Source organism: Trematomus bernacchii, unplaced genomic scaffold, assembly GCF_902827165.1.
Source record: "Trematomus bernacchii unplaced genomic scaffold, fTreBer1.1, whole genome shotgun sequence".
Lineage (NCBI taxonomy): Eukaryota > Metazoa > Chordata > Actinopteri > Perciformes > Nototheniidae > Trematomus > Trematomus bernacchii.
In genome coordinates this window covers 16,766,797-16,782,986 of record NW_022987648.1, presented here as the reverse complement: position 1 = coordinate 16,782,986, position 16,190 = coordinate 16,766,797, and the positions used below count along the sequence as shown (strand labels likewise).

At 40.2% G+C, this 16,190-nt stretch overlaps 1 protein-coding gene across 2 annotated transcripts in view; it reads left to right on the top strand.

Annotated features, from left to right (window-relative positions):
• abca12 (ATP-binding cassette, sub-family A (ABC1), member 12) overlaps window positions 1-16,190 on the top strand; it is a 77,479-nt gene that overhangs the window by 31,416 nt on the left and 29,873 nt on the right. For both annotated transcript variants that reach the window (XM_034134396.1, XM_034134395.1), the window contains 21 exons: window positions 152-264; window positions 498-565; window positions 935-1,083; window positions 1,272-1,402; window positions 1,723-1,865; window positions 3,048-3,215; window positions 3,449-3,666; window positions 4,612-5,547; window positions 6,295-6,401; window positions 7,577-7,683; window positions 8,267-8,466; window positions 9,048-9,124; window positions 9,945-10,075; window positions 10,668-10,838; window positions 11,412-11,576; window positions 12,520-12,715; window positions 13,396-13,535; window positions 14,103-14,222; window positions 14,380-14,470; window positions 14,909-15,088; window positions 15,727-16,054. In XM_034134396.1, the coding sequence (XP_033990287.1) occupies window positions 152-264; window positions 498-565; window positions 935-1,083; window positions 1,272-1,402; window positions 1,723-1,865; window positions 3,048-3,215; window positions 3,449-3,666; window positions 4,612-5,547; window positions 6,295-6,401; window positions 7,577-7,683; window positions 8,267-8,466; window positions 9,048-9,124; window positions 9,945-10,075; window positions 10,668-10,838; window positions 11,412-11,576; window positions 12,520-12,715; window positions 13,396-13,535; window positions 14,103-14,222; window positions 14,380-14,470; window positions 14,909-15,088; window positions 15,727-16,054 (3,939 nt within the window). The remainder of the gene's footprint in view (window positions 1-151; window positions 265-497; window positions 566-934; window positions 1,084-1,271; window positions 1,403-1,722; window positions 1,866-3,047; window positions 3,216-3,448; window positions 3,667-4,611; window positions 5,548-6,294; window positions 6,402-7,576; window positions 7,684-8,266; window positions 8,467-9,047; window positions 9,125-9,944; window positions 10,076-10,667; window positions 10,839-11,411; window positions 11,577-12,519; window positions 12,716-13,395; window positions 13,536-14,102; window positions 14,223-14,379; window positions 14,471-14,908; window positions 15,089-15,726; window positions 16,055-16,190) is intronic.

The following is a 16,190-nucleotide window of genomic DNA, read 5'->3' as shown; positions in this document are numbered from 1 at the left end:
ATTAAAATAACTAACATCTACCGGTCTAGATGTATAATTGAAAACAAACAAAGATGGAGTGAATGCAGTCCTGAAATCCTTTGATAACACTTTATGAGACATGGTGACCTTTTAGTGAAATGTTCAGTTTTGAAATATTGTGTTTCTTCAGGATTCTGGATGAGATGGAAGCAGTACAGAGCCTCCTGCCACCAAACAGCCCTGCCCAGCCCTACATCTCTGTCCTCATTAACATCACTCACTTCATCTTGGAGTCTGGCCAAGGCAAGTCAGCTTCTACGTGTCACCGTAGGAGGACAGAATGTTGAATCCTGATGAACCCTCATGGAGTGGAGGTCGCATTGTGGATTTGATTATTCAAGCTTTGATGACAGCCTAGGAGCTGTGGATTAAAGTAGCACAATGTTTTTGATGTCTGTTCTAAGAATATGACGCTTCTCTCCAAGTCTTAAGTAAATGTAGGTCCACATTGTCAAAGATATTTCTTGTGATTTCAGGCAACATGAGTCTCTGGGCAAGTTTTGAGAGTGCATCAGAAGAAAATGTGTCCATCATTTTTGGTCAGGTAAGGCTTAAAACACTGTCACATGGTTGTATGAGCAGTTCATTGTGTCTGTCTGTTATTCCTCCTTTCATTTAAGTGTTCTGGGAATTCTCTGAATAACATATTACATCAAACAAATGCTGATTGGCATCTCAATTTCATCTACTGAAAACATTGGCCAACACCTAGTTCCAAACTACAGGAACAAAAAGATAGATCATATCAATGATCAGTTATGTGTCCTCAATGTTGTCACAACATTTAAACGGTCAAAGAGCACATGAAACAACACTTTTGTAGTTTAGGTTTTGCATTGAAAAACATAAAAACAGTGGGTGAAAAATGCGACCTGTTTCCCTCCCTTTTTGTATCCATTTTTTCTGTGTTCAGCTGGGAAAACTCTTGAGCACGCTTTGGCCTGGTATCATGGGAGGCCAAGGGTTACATACAACTGCTCCATCTCTGGAGGGCTTTGTTCATCTTGCACCAGTCCTACAAGAGGTGATGACTGGAAAAGCAGACAAGGAAACATGGGACAAGTAAGTTTAATTGACACTTGTAATGGAAAAAAAACAAACAGCTAATTACGGGATGTTAGTTAGAAAGCAGGTTAATATTTAACCAAATGACTTGTATGTCTTTGTGAGATAATAATATGATTATTCAATAATAAAAAAAGGCAGTTTAGTTCCATCTGTGATTGCACTAAACCTGTGTGTTTTCACAGACTTGAAAAGCTACTAGAGTCCCTTCTGTCAACCCTCAAAGGAACAGAGCTGTGGGACGGCACCCCATCTGTTATCCCACAGTTTGAGAAAATCATAAGAAGCTTGGTGAACACTGTGCAAGCACAGAACGGTGAGTATACTACTGAACAGCAAGGCTGTTGTCTTACATTTGTATACCCAAGACAGGTATATCAGTTTATTGATCCAAATTATTAACTGTGACACAGCATGAAGAAAGAATATGTACAATATTGAAACTGATGTCACCTTTTAGGTTTGATAATGGCTTGAAAAGCATACCTTTTGCAGAATGGCACACCTTAAACATACATGAAATACCTGTTGAAAAGTACCTTGTGTACCATTTCCTAAATAGGACATGTTTTCTTATCTAGCTTTTTTGTTAAGTCATCCTTGTTGGTCAATCCCTTTGTCTTTTCTTTCTCCCAGTGATGATACAAAGCCTTCAGATGCCTGTGGTGACCCTGATGAGAGAAATTGCACAGTCTGTGAACTCCACCCATTTTAACTTGTCTGAGATCTCCCAAAGAATGCAGCCTGCCATTGAACACACGCTGGAGCTAGCTGAGCAGGTTAGACTGCTTCTCCCTGGGAAGTTTTGGTGTCTTCACAGTCAGTTGCTAGCATCTTTTGTGAAAATGTTTCCGTGAGAGAGAGTCACGTGAGAGATACATTACCGTAACAATGCATACATCTTCATCCATTATTGCATTTGACTATGCCTATCTCTCATCTTGAGGTTACACCTTATGTAATAATAGTTTCCACACACTTAACTGATGTACACGCTTGGGGTTTGGATTTGTATAACTATCTGTCTTTTCTTCCTTGCCATTTTTTGTTTATTTTAAGAGAATTATTCTTAATTCTTTTTGAAAGACAACATGCCGGTATATAAATAACATGTGGGTTGTCTTGCCCTGTTAGCGCTCAGCGTGTTGATGCAGCTGACAACTGGATGATGGCTGGCATTTGTTCCTTGGATTAGTTATGCTTCATTCAAAGGTTAAGAATGTTCCTCATTTAGTGACAAGGAGTCAATAGTAAGAATGCTTGTACCGACGACACTGATAGTAGTCCTTCTGATGTACAAAACGAAAAAACAGACAAGCAAAAACAATCTAGTTGTTTGTCAGACATGCTTCCCCATACTGGAGCCTGAGCCATACATCTGCGAGCTATCTGCCTATTTGTACTGGTCACATATATAACAGTATTAGTGAGAATGTTGGCATTAACAAACCAAAACACTTATTCATTATCTTACCGATAGTTAGAGGAGAAAATAGGCCTACATATTTTTTCTTAAATATCATTATCATTAACAGCCTAATAAGGGATTATAAGGAAAACAAATATACAGAGGAGCAGAGCACTATTACAGGTTATTTTTATATTATTGTCTTGTGTAATTATAGGCTATACAATCTATCAGAGAGATCTGACATGGCAGAAACTCTATAGCTGATCCAGTGTTTGTTCCGATACATTGTGTATGCACATACAGTACATACAGTACATACGTGGTGTGTCTACTTGGTATGCACGTTTGTGAGAAGCGATGATACTTGTGTGACATTTCTTCCCTTTTATTTGCTACTGCGTAAACTGCATGAACATAGAGATAAAGGGAAGTCCCTTGTGCCTCTACCTTTTGTCTACCGGCTCTTTGTTCTACCTGCCTTTCAAACTGAACTAGTTTTCTGGGAACATTACAAATGAAACACAATAACGTGTTGAAATATTCCCTCTAGGCTAATGGCACGTTGAAGTGCAGTGAAGTTCTCATAGCATGGGAGCCCGTAAGAGAGGCGGCAGGGCTGAGCCCCTCCATCATGTCTATGTGGTGTAACATCCACCTGCAGCCTGTTCTGGAGGCCTATGCTGAGGCCCAGACTGTCTACGCCCTCATGAACATGAGTGTGAGTACTGTAGCTGCATGGCAAATCAAACAGGACATACTAAAAACAACTCATTGGTTGAAGGCTATTAGAATTAAAATGTGTTTCTCAGATCATATTGAAATATTCAATATTCAAATATTCGTGTACCAAAAAAATATTCTATTACAATTACTGGTTTTACCACTTGGTGGCAGTGTTGACGCACAGATAAAGCTGCCACATAACATTTCTGCTGTATGTTTTCTATACAGCACATGGGTGTGGGACCAATGACTGTGAGCGCCACAGCTGCCAGGATCGTCAAGAGTGTACAGTCCCTCTACCATGCCAACATGAACAGCACAATTGTGTCACAGCAGCTCATCATGGTGATCGTCAACCAGCTCTCTGGGCTTACAGGCCAGTCTCTGAGCCCTGAGGCAGAGCTTTACTGGTACAAGCAGCTCCAAGATGTGCAGCTGCTAAACAGGTAAACAAAAATAACAACCACAATGACATTGCAACATTGCTAACGCAATGCTGAACAAGAAAATCCATTAAACAATTTATCCTAAAAAAAGTGAATCTAATCCTGATCCATGTAATTATTAGTGATTAAGATATCAGGTCAAATTAGCATTTTAGACTCTCAAAACCTACAATGCTGAGATCATTGCATATTTGGGTTCCCAGTTTTATTTCTAACAGAGACCTTAGTGGATCAGACAGAGCACCCACACTAAAGCCACAGGATATGATGCAATCATATGAAAATATAATGGAGCCACATAACAAAACCCGCCCAATAGTGTATCTCCACGCAGACCCATACAGACAGACAGGTTTAGATAGACAGTCTAAACTCTCCTCACATTTTTTTTTGCAACAGTAGCAAATTTGAGTCATTTCAAATTACACAAGGAATTAGGAGTGATCACATTTGTAATCAACTTGATTCATTTCAGGCAATTCTGTCTGAAAAGAGGCAGGACATGATAGTGGCTTAACCATGATTCAGCTGAGTGGAGACATCCTCTTAAAATTGATTTTCCTTTATATGCCTGCTGAAATGATGAGCCGTGCACTGTGATAAGGATCATATTCTGCATATCACAGGGAATCCATCAGGTCTAAGTACATATGATAAAGATCGTTGATCACAGTGGAAAGACTCCACAGTCTTTTATTACAGATGAAATAATAAAACTATGTACAGTAAAAAGCAAGATGACAAAGAAATATTATTAGATTTCTATGGAATAATTGTGATCAGGAAATGAACTAAAACAAGATGTTCATGTCATAAAAGAAGCATGTAAGAACTAGTCCTGAGTCCTTGTCCATAGAAGAGCTTTGTGTCCTACAATCAAAATGTTTTACTTATGTCATATTGACTTTTTATACATGACTTTAATTGAAATGTTCCCCTCTACAGTTTGAGTTCTTTCAAAATGCTCTCAGACGAGCTGGTAAACGCGGCCCCATTCATCCAGCCTTACACTGATGCATTAGAGGGAGCACTGAACCACATCCTGGGCAACTACGATCTTTTTGAAGACAGCAGCTCATCCGAAGACATCTTCAGAGAAGCAGCAATGATCTTCCTATCGTCTGCAAACATAACATTGGACAATTCCATGATGTCAGGCAATTTCTCTGGACTCAATGTAGAATCTCTAACCAACATGATAAAGGAAGCTGTCCAACAGATCATTGACCTGCAGATATTTGGGAATGAGCCTATGCTTTACCAAGCCTTGGAGCAGTTTCTGGCATCCAACGAATCAAGCATGATTGTGCAGAAGGTGTTCGACATGGTTGCATGGTTGGCCTCCACTAAATCATCTGGATTTGACCTGCTGACTCAGGTTCTGCCTAAAATCTACGACATAGTCAGGCCTCTCCTGTCTGTTCTGACCCAGTTGGGTTTGGACATGTCAGAAAACATGGAGCTGTTTGAAGACCTAGCTGGAAACATCATAGCAATGCTGAGGCAGTTGGTAAGCACCAGCGGTCTTCTGTCCCCCAAGGACCACCGATCAAGTATGTATGGAATGAGCGGTGGTAACCATACATCGAGGGTCCGAAACCGACGCGAGGCCCCATCGATGATGGCAAGGGATCCCATGGATGACTTCATAGACCTGTTCTACATCGACTACCCTACCATGTTCAAAGCCATCTCTGTTCCTGTTTCTACAAATGAAATCCTGGAGACTGTCCACGTGTTCTTTGCCAATCCTGATATGAACGTTGTGGTGAAGGGAGTTACAAGCGACATGTCGTGGGGCTTGAACGCCTCTCGGGAAGACACCATTGATGCTGCCCTTGGCCTGCTCTCCTTCGTCACTCTGCCTAGCACGTTTCAGATGTAAGTCCCTTTTGAACCTTCTCTAGTATGGCTTTATGAATGATACAAAAACCAGAGATGGCAAAAGTACACCCATCCTTTACTCAAGTAGAAGTAGAGATACTCGTGTTTAAAAATACTCTGGTAAAAGTAGAAGTACAGACTAAACTTCTTTACTCAAGTAAAAGTAAAGAAATATAGGCTTCGAAATGTACTTAAGTAAAAAGTACCCATAACTACCAGCTGTTTTATAGAGTAACTGACCTCCCTTTATATTAAAAGAACAATAATGTCATTGTTAGCTAATGAATGTTTTGATGCTGAACAATGGCAACATGACAAAGTTCTCATTGGTCCCTCTTGTTTAGAGAAGACCAGGAAATGATGGATACACGGATCGTGTTCAAATCAATAGGCACGCAATGACTCTAAATAATAATGATCACGCCAACCAATCGCAGAATAAAACTCAAGTAACCAGCCTGTCTTGAAAATGTAAGAAGTAGAAAGTACAGGTATTTGTGTTAAAAATGTAAGAAGTAAAAGTAAAAAGTTGTCAGAAAAATAAGCAGTGGAGTAAAGTACTGATACCAGAAAAATGTACTTAAGTACAGTAATGAAGTATTTGTACTCCACTACTTCCCACCTCTGACAAAAACAAACCTTTTTAAGTTGTGTAAACCCAATCACTTTAGATATTAGTTTGTACCAAAAACACAACTTATTTGCAAATGTTGGACCTTGTTTTATGTGTTTAATCTTCCCCAGGTCATCAATGGATCTTCTGTCAAATGCTGCTGCAATGCTTCCTGATGGCTTTCCATTCTCCGCGATGCTTAAACATATCACCAGAGTGCTTGCTGGTGAATCTCAAGGTAACTCATCGGTTTAGGTCTACTTTCTCTCTGACTCATTCTGGACAGTTAGAGGATTGTTTGACCAGATGCAGCTTTATGATGAGAAATGGCCACTCATTAGTTAAATTGAGAATCCCCTAATGGGTAATGCTTTATCCTTTTAGTTTCTCCAAATTAACTTTACCTACCGACTCCTCAGTGAATTCCCTCCCACTCATGCTTAATTAATGGTGTAATGTAGAGCTCACACTGATGCTGCAGCTTGTGTTTACATACCTGCTGTGTCAGTATGTACATTATAAGCAGCTTGGGCCATTAAAAAAAGTAACGCAGCATGGAAGAGTGCAACCCTGACCTTCACAGCCACCCTGACCTTCACAGCTATTACGACACCATGGGAAGACCATCAAACGATTTGTTAATGCTGTTGTTATTGTATACATGATTATAGTACGCCATAATTCATTCCAGAGATATGAGGAATAAGGCTTCACATCGGCTTAGCTTGAGCTCCCAAAGAGCCCAAGGCCATATGGCCCTTCTCCAGCTGAAAGCCACTCAGCACCTTTTTAAATCTCATTAGCAAAGTAGAATTCAATCACTTATCCTGTCCGCCCTCGCTAAACGTCTCCCCTCGCACTCACACAAGTGGACATCTATGACCTCCTTTTAATTGGCATCTGTGCTTGTGTGATAATATTTTCAGTGCATAGAATTACTTTGTAGGCAGATGCAGCGTCTTCACTTCTTCTCAACCCAGCTCCAATTCTTCACACACACATCCAGGGTGCACTGTTGTAATTGCAGGGGCCTCTAGGTGTTGAGCACCCTGAGATTAAACATCACCATTGTCTAATTTTGGCCTAATTATAAATTCTGTCATCACATCTTGCTGCCCGAGGTGGTGCCTTTCTTCGGGTTTGTCAGATGTGTTTTAATTCACGACAGCATCCCGTACTGCGGGCCCTCCTGGCCTCATCAGTCCAGCACAGAGCTTCACTTAAAACACATCATTTGCCGCTCGCTGGCTGAAGACGCTGCCCCGTAATGGTGCGAGTTGTAATGAATACCAGTGGGATGTCATGTTATTCTGTCACCTTATTGCCCTCCTTTCCCTTTCCTGTCCCATTTTCCTGTCCAACTCTAATAACCTCCCCCCCCCCCTCTCCTTTAATCTCTGCCTCCCTTCACAGAGAACCTCATGCTCATGCAAGAGACCATCCAAACAGCCATCGAGCTCTTCCAGATCAGCCTGACGGACCCACGATTCACAGAGCAACTCAGCCACCTGGGATCCAAGGTCTCTGCATTAACCCGGCCACTTGCACACATTCAACATGAATTGAAAAAGGGAAAATAGTACTTCAGAATGTTAAAGAAATCCTATAAAGATCCATTAAGTGATTGAAGAAGCACTATTATAATTAGAAGTACTTAGAATCCAGATGATGTTGATATTGCAGAACCTATTTGACTCAAACGTTGTCAGTGTTTAAACCCACTCATATGTATATCATGTGTCCCCGCAGTGTTATTTGGTTGCTCATGCTAAGATGTGGTTATGTCACGGTGTGCTTTGACAAGCATTTTATGTTTTCCTTACTTCTAAAGGAAAAGCCTCAAAGACAAAATCATCACGAGTAAAACTTTAAAGAAATTAACCATCAAAGTTTTATCAAACCTTTGTAAAGTTTGATTTTAGTTATTTGAGTCACAGTGAGACAGACGTTTTACAGACTCTAACGCTAACCCTGAAGTCTTAAATTGAACTGTGTAGCGAAATGTTCCCACGGTACAGCAGCAAACCATCAAATCTATGTTTGATATGTTTGATCCTGAGATTTGGCCAGAAACCAACTTGTTCCTTACTTGACTGATTGTAGGTGTGTGCGGTGGAGCAAACAGAGTCTGTGCGTCTGCTGATGCTGTCCCTCTCCATTGAGCCTGGCCAGCTGTGTAACACTATTCTACCGAGCCTGCAGATGTTGGTTGAGAGTCTGATGATGAACACATCCTATCTGAGCGATGCCATCTTCCAGACCGCCATCGGAGAACCAAAAGCCTACAACCTCAATTCAAACTGGTACAACATTGTCTTCATTCTTAAACGTGTTTCACAGCAATGATTACAGAGAACGCTGCTCTTGCAAACCTCTCGATCAGATGTTTTCAAAGTGGGAGGCCAGTTTCCCCAAGAGGGCTTCAAACTGCTTCAGGGGAAGCTCAGTGAATTGATGTTAAGGAAAATTACATCAGTTAATAAAAGAAGATCACATGAAATAGCCTAGACGTGTGATTTGGTTAAAGAGATAATTCAGAGATATAGTAGTTTGGGGATGTATTACTGTTATATTATAAATGTGTCTAGGCTGTAGATATGGCATTAATATTAATCTATCTTGGCTCATTTGTCTGGTATCTATGGCATTTAAATAATATAACCATGATCCCATCCACATCAAGGAATTGAGAAAAAGTACGATTCTTTAATCCCTTTTCTTTATTTGTTAAATCATATCACAGTGGGCCGGGCTGTTGCACTTTACAGAACTCTCCTTCCCGGATTTGAGAGGAAATAAATCAGGCAGTACTCTTGCTGTCATTTGGGGCCAATAGGTAAACTTGCATGTATGTGTTTGTGTGTGTGTGTGTGTGTGTTTACAGGTCCTCTCTGTTGAGTCAAGGCTTAGGCTTTAACACCAGCAACCTGAGCTCTTTAGACATTAACATCACTGCGCCAGGTAAGATGTTTCCCTATGTCACAGAAGTTGCTGTATTTCACAATATGTTATTATACATTCCTTCACCACTACTATACCTACCAGAATTCACCCCTAATGCTGCTTTTCCCACCACACAGATTATACTTCTCACTGCCGGTTCTGTTGTTTTTTAGATAATTAATTGGCTGTGTAAATATGAATAGGGACAAGGACGCACGACAGAGTTTAGCGTGATCCAGAAAGTTTGTTTTGAATTGTCCAAAAGTGTAATTTAAGGCTGTGGTCACTTTTTATTAAAAAGGGTGATGCCTGACATGCTATCTTTAGAAAAAATAGAAAATCACACACCTTGTTTCCATAGCAACAGACTGCTCATATCAGCTCACCTGTCACTCACTTGTGTCTGATGCCACTTCCTTTATTGTCACTGGATTATCTAATAATAGTCACTTACTGCAGAGGCACATTTCTCCACTGTGACCATGATCGTTTTTCATTAGGATTGGCTGGCTAAGATAACAGTTCATCTCATTTAGCGCTGAACTTTTTCAGCATGGGGTCCTCTTTTAAAAACCGCAGCCAGTATTGGCATATTTCAATGATTCAAAAAAGGTAGACCAGAACACCCTAATGTAGCTGTTCCACCTCTTCTGCTGCAGGAAATGCAATCAACTTTAGGAATGAAATGAAAAGTGCCACTGAAAGCAAAAGTATTTCTGTTTCTGTTTCTACAGAAACTAGATTAGGGTTTAAAACAACAAAACCAAAGGACTGAGTGAATGTCATAGTAAAAAGAAATACACTTTCAACCTACCCTTTGTTTCACTCTATTTCCCAGGAGTGGTGACAGTCGGTGAGTTGCTGAGGAATAAAACAGCCTTCCTCGTTGATGTTCAGAAACACATGGATTTCGATCCAGATGCTCTCCACCTGTTGATGGAAACAATATTACCAAACAACAATTTAGAGGTGAGCCAGGAACCACTTTAGCATGTCATCACATACACTATAAAGTGTGGAACAAGGTTATTGTATTTTCTTTAGTGTTTAGATTATCTCAGACAATGCTGCAAAAAAAAATGTATACAATCATTTATACAAACTAAAAATCTGGTGGTACAGCCTGTCTACATACTCCAAAAGGTAAATTACACCCTGTATGCATTTTGTTCATAGCAGACCAATGTGACTCATAAATACCACTTGAATTGGAACAAAAATATGTATATGATTGCTAACTTAGAAAACTGTTAAGTTCCTATGACACTTCAATGCTTTACTGTTCAACATATTCATCATTTTCTCTGTATGATGCTTGATTCAAAACATTTCTTGCCAATCATTTAATGAGCCGCAAGACCGACTTGTGCCCTAAAGTACAACATTTTGTTTTTACTAAATGGAGGAAAAAACCAACGCACATGTTATAAAAATGCCTAACCGAACACTAATATCAATGAGGAAAATTCACAATCAGAACACATGCCGTTGTGTAGTTCTGTACACACTCTCCTGTTGCCTGTACTAACTGTTTCCATACCCTCTTAATTCTATTACACAGATCCTGTCCTGGTTGGTCAACCTGCGTCACTGCGGCTCCACAGAAGCGTTGGAAATGAAAGAGACAGATTTGGAGATGTTGAAGACCTTCTGCTCCTTGTCTGTTGAGCAGTGGTACAGCTTCTCAATGCTGATGGCTCGCCACCTCAACATGGAGAAACTCATCTACAGAGTAAGGCTGATTTCTGATTGAGTTTTTTGTCAAAGAAAAAGTAAGGTGGTACACCTCCTATATGTGATTTATTTAAAAGAAACATAATGCTTTCTTTGTGATGGCCAAAGACATCATTTTTGTTGGGCTGTAGCAAAACGTGTGAGATGAAACATTGTGTTTGTTTGAGACATATGTAAGAAAGAAATGATTGCTTTTGTACAAGAAAAAACCTGTTCACTAGACAAAGCTCTGCCTCCCTCTCAAATTTAAAAACATGTATTTCTACCTGATGTTTCTTTTTCTATTTGATCTAAAAAAAAACTTGTCCATCAAAAAATCTAGTTACCTAGAAACATGTGTGTAAGAAGCTTACAGCTTTTTTATATTTCATGAGAAGTTAATCTTTATTTCATGTGTTTCTTTGATGTTTTTTAATTAAAACTCCTTCACTCATAGATTTTAAAACAACACTGAAAAGATATGTCAAGTCCTGGATGGATTTAGAGACTAGAGAAGACAGAAAAAAGAGCAATAACAGTTTGGAAATGAAAACCATAGCAAGATGTCTGAATGTTGGCCCCTGTCTTTCAGATGGTGTTGACTGAAGAAATGCAAGGCCTGGTGGGAGTTATGCTCCAGATGGCTGAGGTTATAACCAGCATGATGAAAACATTCATTCCTACCATCGGTCATCTTCAAACCTTCATGGTCTCCGTCCAAGACCTCAACCTGGGAGCCAACCATGAATTTGACCAAGTATGTGTACAGTGCTTTACCCACAGCTATGTGTGTGTGATCACTACACGTATGCCATAAATGACGAATGAATTTGCTATAAAATGTTCTGTTAAAATACTGCAAACTGGTACAGGCAAAAGCTTTTGCGTTAAAGGGGACCTATCATGAAAAATGCACTTTTTTATGTCTTTTATACATAAATATGTGTCCCCGGTGTGTCAGGGAACTCACAAAGTGTCAGAAAACAAAGCCTCTCTCTTTTCCTCCGTACCCAAATCTCTAAAAACGGGGGTACAACGGAGCTGATCCAGATTTTCATCCGATATGACGTAATATCGGAAATGTGGACCCACGGCCCTATCAGAAACGTTGCTATTAGAAACAATGCCCGACTGTTTTGGACGTAATATGGTCTTTGTTTACATTAGCAAACATCGCTAACACACAGAGCTAACCTGTACTGGAGAGAGTATGTGTAAAAAAGCAGGAAATAAAAAAAGGAACTCACCTTGAGAAAAAGCATTTGAGCTTCATACTGTTTCAGAAATAATCTTTGATGTGGTTTGGAACATGATATGGCATTTAACCACGGCAGCATTAGCTGTCTCCCGGTAGAATTCTGAGCAGGCATAAGCTCCGCCCACTTTTTTTTTTTTTCTTCAAGTTAAGGACCCCAAACCTGCAGTTCCCTAACAGGGCTGAAATAGAGGGATATGAGGGATGTCTAAAATGCATGATCTGTTTGGTTTTATGAGCAAAACACATCATATACATGTTTTTTAATATTTTTTTTAATATCTGAGAACCATAATATATGCCTATAAATAGCATAATAGGAGACCTTTAATACATGTTTTTTTCCAAGAGGCCTTCAGTTATGTATTTATATTTGCATGACAGATAATTCATTTTTCATTTATGATAATGATAAAGTATTCAATGTTTCACTCTCTTCCCACAGATGGCTAGAGGACACAGGTCAAGCATTTCCAGCAAAGCTACGTTTGTCACCCTCTCTCGAGCGTTGTGCAGTAAAGGTATCCTGGCTCTGTTCGGAGTCTCTAAACTCACCACCATCATGGAATTAAACTCCTCCCAATCCGACCAGGTCAAGAGGGGGGAGATGATCAAGAGGTTCAAGATCCCACAGGATGCCTGTACGTACAAAGGGGAAGGGATTTGCTAACTGAATTGTATTGCCTGTGTATTTGTTCTTGGTATTCAGTGTTTTTCACAGGATTCCCGTTGCTGTCTAAAGCATTCGTAATTAGCATTCTGTAATATGTTTTTATATTATAAAAAAACATTATCTATGCCTTAATGAGAGTGCTGCTACTTTGGTTTCTGACTCAAACACACTGTTGGGAGTTAAGAGGGTAGATTTATTTTTCCTAAATAGAATTTAAATATGTATGGACACTTCTGCTTAAGTTTTGTTTGCTAACTTCCCAGTGTAATAAAGGAATACAAATAAGAGGGTAAGGCTGATTGCATTGTATTTGTCTTATCATCAGCAAACTTCATTAAGTCCACAACTTACAAATTCATTGATACTACCTTCCAGTTTTGTTGGGACTTACCATTTGTACAGATTTGACGGTACTCGTAGGGATGAATGTGCTGTGAGAGTAATGCTACAGACACCTTGGGGAAGTTTAACACCCCAAAAGATGGATTTATTTGTTAGTTTTTTTTAATGGGATTTGTGGCAACAAGGATATGAATGCCAACTGTTCGATTATTTTTACAAAAACTAGATATCAACTTGTTTGTTGGATATTACATTTGTATGAATACTGTATATCTAATGATTCTCCAATCGTCTGCCCTTGTGTAGCTCCCTTCTGTATGAACATGTACCTGGATATGGTCAACACCACGGGCGGAGCCATCGCCTGGGCCTTCCTCAAACCAATGCTGATGGGTCACATTTTGTATACCCCTGACACACCTGCCACCAGGGCCATAATGGAGAAGGTATGAAGCACATATCAAATATGTCTTGTGTTTGGGTCAGCAGCTTCAAAATCAGCATTCACGGTTTTGCCGAGTATGTTGATCTTTTATTTTTGGTGTATTGGATGAACATAGTGAGAAAATATAGAAGAAAAATACAAAAATAATTCAACATAAATATAGAATAGAAGAAAATTACTATAAAATATGAAAAATACTATAGGAAAAAGTCTTCATGAACTTATGAACTCTGTGTTCTAAATCCTCCAGAATCCCTCCTCTGTCCTTGTTATGCTTTTACAGGAGTTTTTTTCACTCTTACTTCTACCTTTTCTAGGGTTTAGTTACCTTTGTAGTCTTCAAGCACCCCTACTGGCATGTAGTAAACAAGAAATACAGCATTGCAAGGGGTGCAGACCTATTTGTATGCGCCACCATCTTCCACTGTGGTACTATTTTGAGCAACTTTAGTTTTTTTAGTATACTGCTGACTTCACAGACGAAAACAGCCATAAGAACAATGAAATAGGGCAGGTTATGAAATCTCAGCCATTTCATATATTCTCGTCCTTGTCCTCTCCTTTCCAGGCCAATTCCACATTGAATGAGTTTGCAAATCTAAGGAAGTACTCCGAGGACTGGATCGAATCCTCCAACTACCTCGTGAAGTCTGCCGTGTTACTCAGCCAAACTTTGCCAATGCTACAGGTATGAAAACGTTGAACTGTCTTTTGAATATCTTATCGTTGCAGCTGGCTCGCTGCCATCTCGCTGCCATTTTGGAGATAAACTTTGCAGTGGTCTGCCACGAGTTTCAGCAGGCGAATGTTGATGTTGTACTTCGTCTCTTCCCACTCCCTCTCAGAATTCCCTCGGCAATTCCTTTGTTCAGAGATTCATTGAGATGCAGACAGACATCAATGTCGACACAATGAAGGAGACGCTCAGCAACTTCTGTGAGTGAGCATTTGAAGGTCTTAGTTTTGTAAGCGGCAGATTCCAGGCTTACCTTTATATTTCTCCCTCATTTATTGCCTGTAAAATATCTGCGCTATCAGAAAATAGCACTGCTGCTTATATTTACATGAAGCATCGCTATCATCACTTCAACATGCATTCCTTAAGGTCTATCTTCTTGATGTGATTATATGTGACAGTTTTTTTCCTCACAAAGGTCTGACTTTGATGTGCAGGTATTTAATCAGATTACCTTGAAATGCCAGACCATATCTTTTTATCCGAGTTAACATATGAGATAACAGTGCATGACACGGAACAGACACGGGGAAGTAGCATTACTTTAATTTAGATTGACAGCAATCAAATCTAAATCTACACGCTGAACTGCTTTGACCCTGTCGGTGAATTTCTAAATGTGTTTTTTTCCCCTAAAGCTAACATTACCGCCATGCTGGAGAAAAACAAACACATAATGGATCAGGTCACCACCTTGTCCACCCTGATGGTGAACCTCTCCTCCTGCATCACATTTGACCGTTACCGTGGCTACGACACTGCTGATGAGCTCAACGCTGCAGCTCAGCACCTCGCCAAAAACCGTGATCTCTACGCGAGTAAGTAAATATTAGGTATAATGGACACGTTTATGTGAGGAGAGCCGACTCATTCTGACCTGCGGGTTCATGAGGACAGTGCAGTGTGTTTCCACAAAATGTGATTTATTATTGATTATATTCCATCATATGTCGTACTTTTCTGGACTTATGTTTGTGTTAGAGCTTATCCCAGCCAGGCAAAAGCATCCACCACATCAAAATATTGTTGACAGATTTTTAACCTATGGTGCTACTGACTCAGTTGATAATGATTTAAGATTCCACCAAAACAGACTTTAAAACAGTATGTCTAGTAGAAAAAGAGCGTAAAAGCTGCTCTTTAAATGCTATCCTTAAAGGTATACTGTTTTTCATCAATATACTATAGGGGGGGGGGGGGGGGGGGGGGGGGGGTACCTTGGTTGGTTATTGGCTAACGTTAGGACATCATGATGTTGCCAAAGTCTGATCAGCTCATTTTCAGACAGGTTTTTGTATAAATGGATCAGGACAAAAAGAGAGTGAATCTTTCAGACTCTCTTTACACAGAGGAAACACATGTTTATGTATAAAATACATGAAAAAAAGGATTTTGCATAATAGGTGACCTTTAAGTTTAAGATGTGTGCATTGAGATTTTGCAATCTGTCCTTTAGGTGTCATCTTCAAGCTTCCCAAAGACACGGACGCATCCAGGAAGCGTAATGCCAGGGCTTCCTCTTCCACATCCACCCTGCCTCCTAAAGTCAGCTACACCATCCGAATGCACATGGACAACTTGATGCGTACAGACAGAGTCCGTGACCCCTATTTTATGAAGGACCACCACATCTCGGCCCAGAGGACGCTGCGCTACAACCGGGGCTTTGTGTACCTGCAGGAGAACATCGATCGGGCGATCATAGAGACCCAAACTGGACATAGAATTGAGGAGACAGCCGTCCAACTGCAGCCCTTCCCCTACCCCTGCCACTACAGGGATGAGTGAGTACCCTATATACACGGATGCACTCTCACATCACACACACACACAGTACAAACATGCTCCCTTGTGGATGCAGCACAGAAACGTGAAAGGATCAACGGTGTCTCTGTGGGGAAGTGCATGCATTGATGTGGA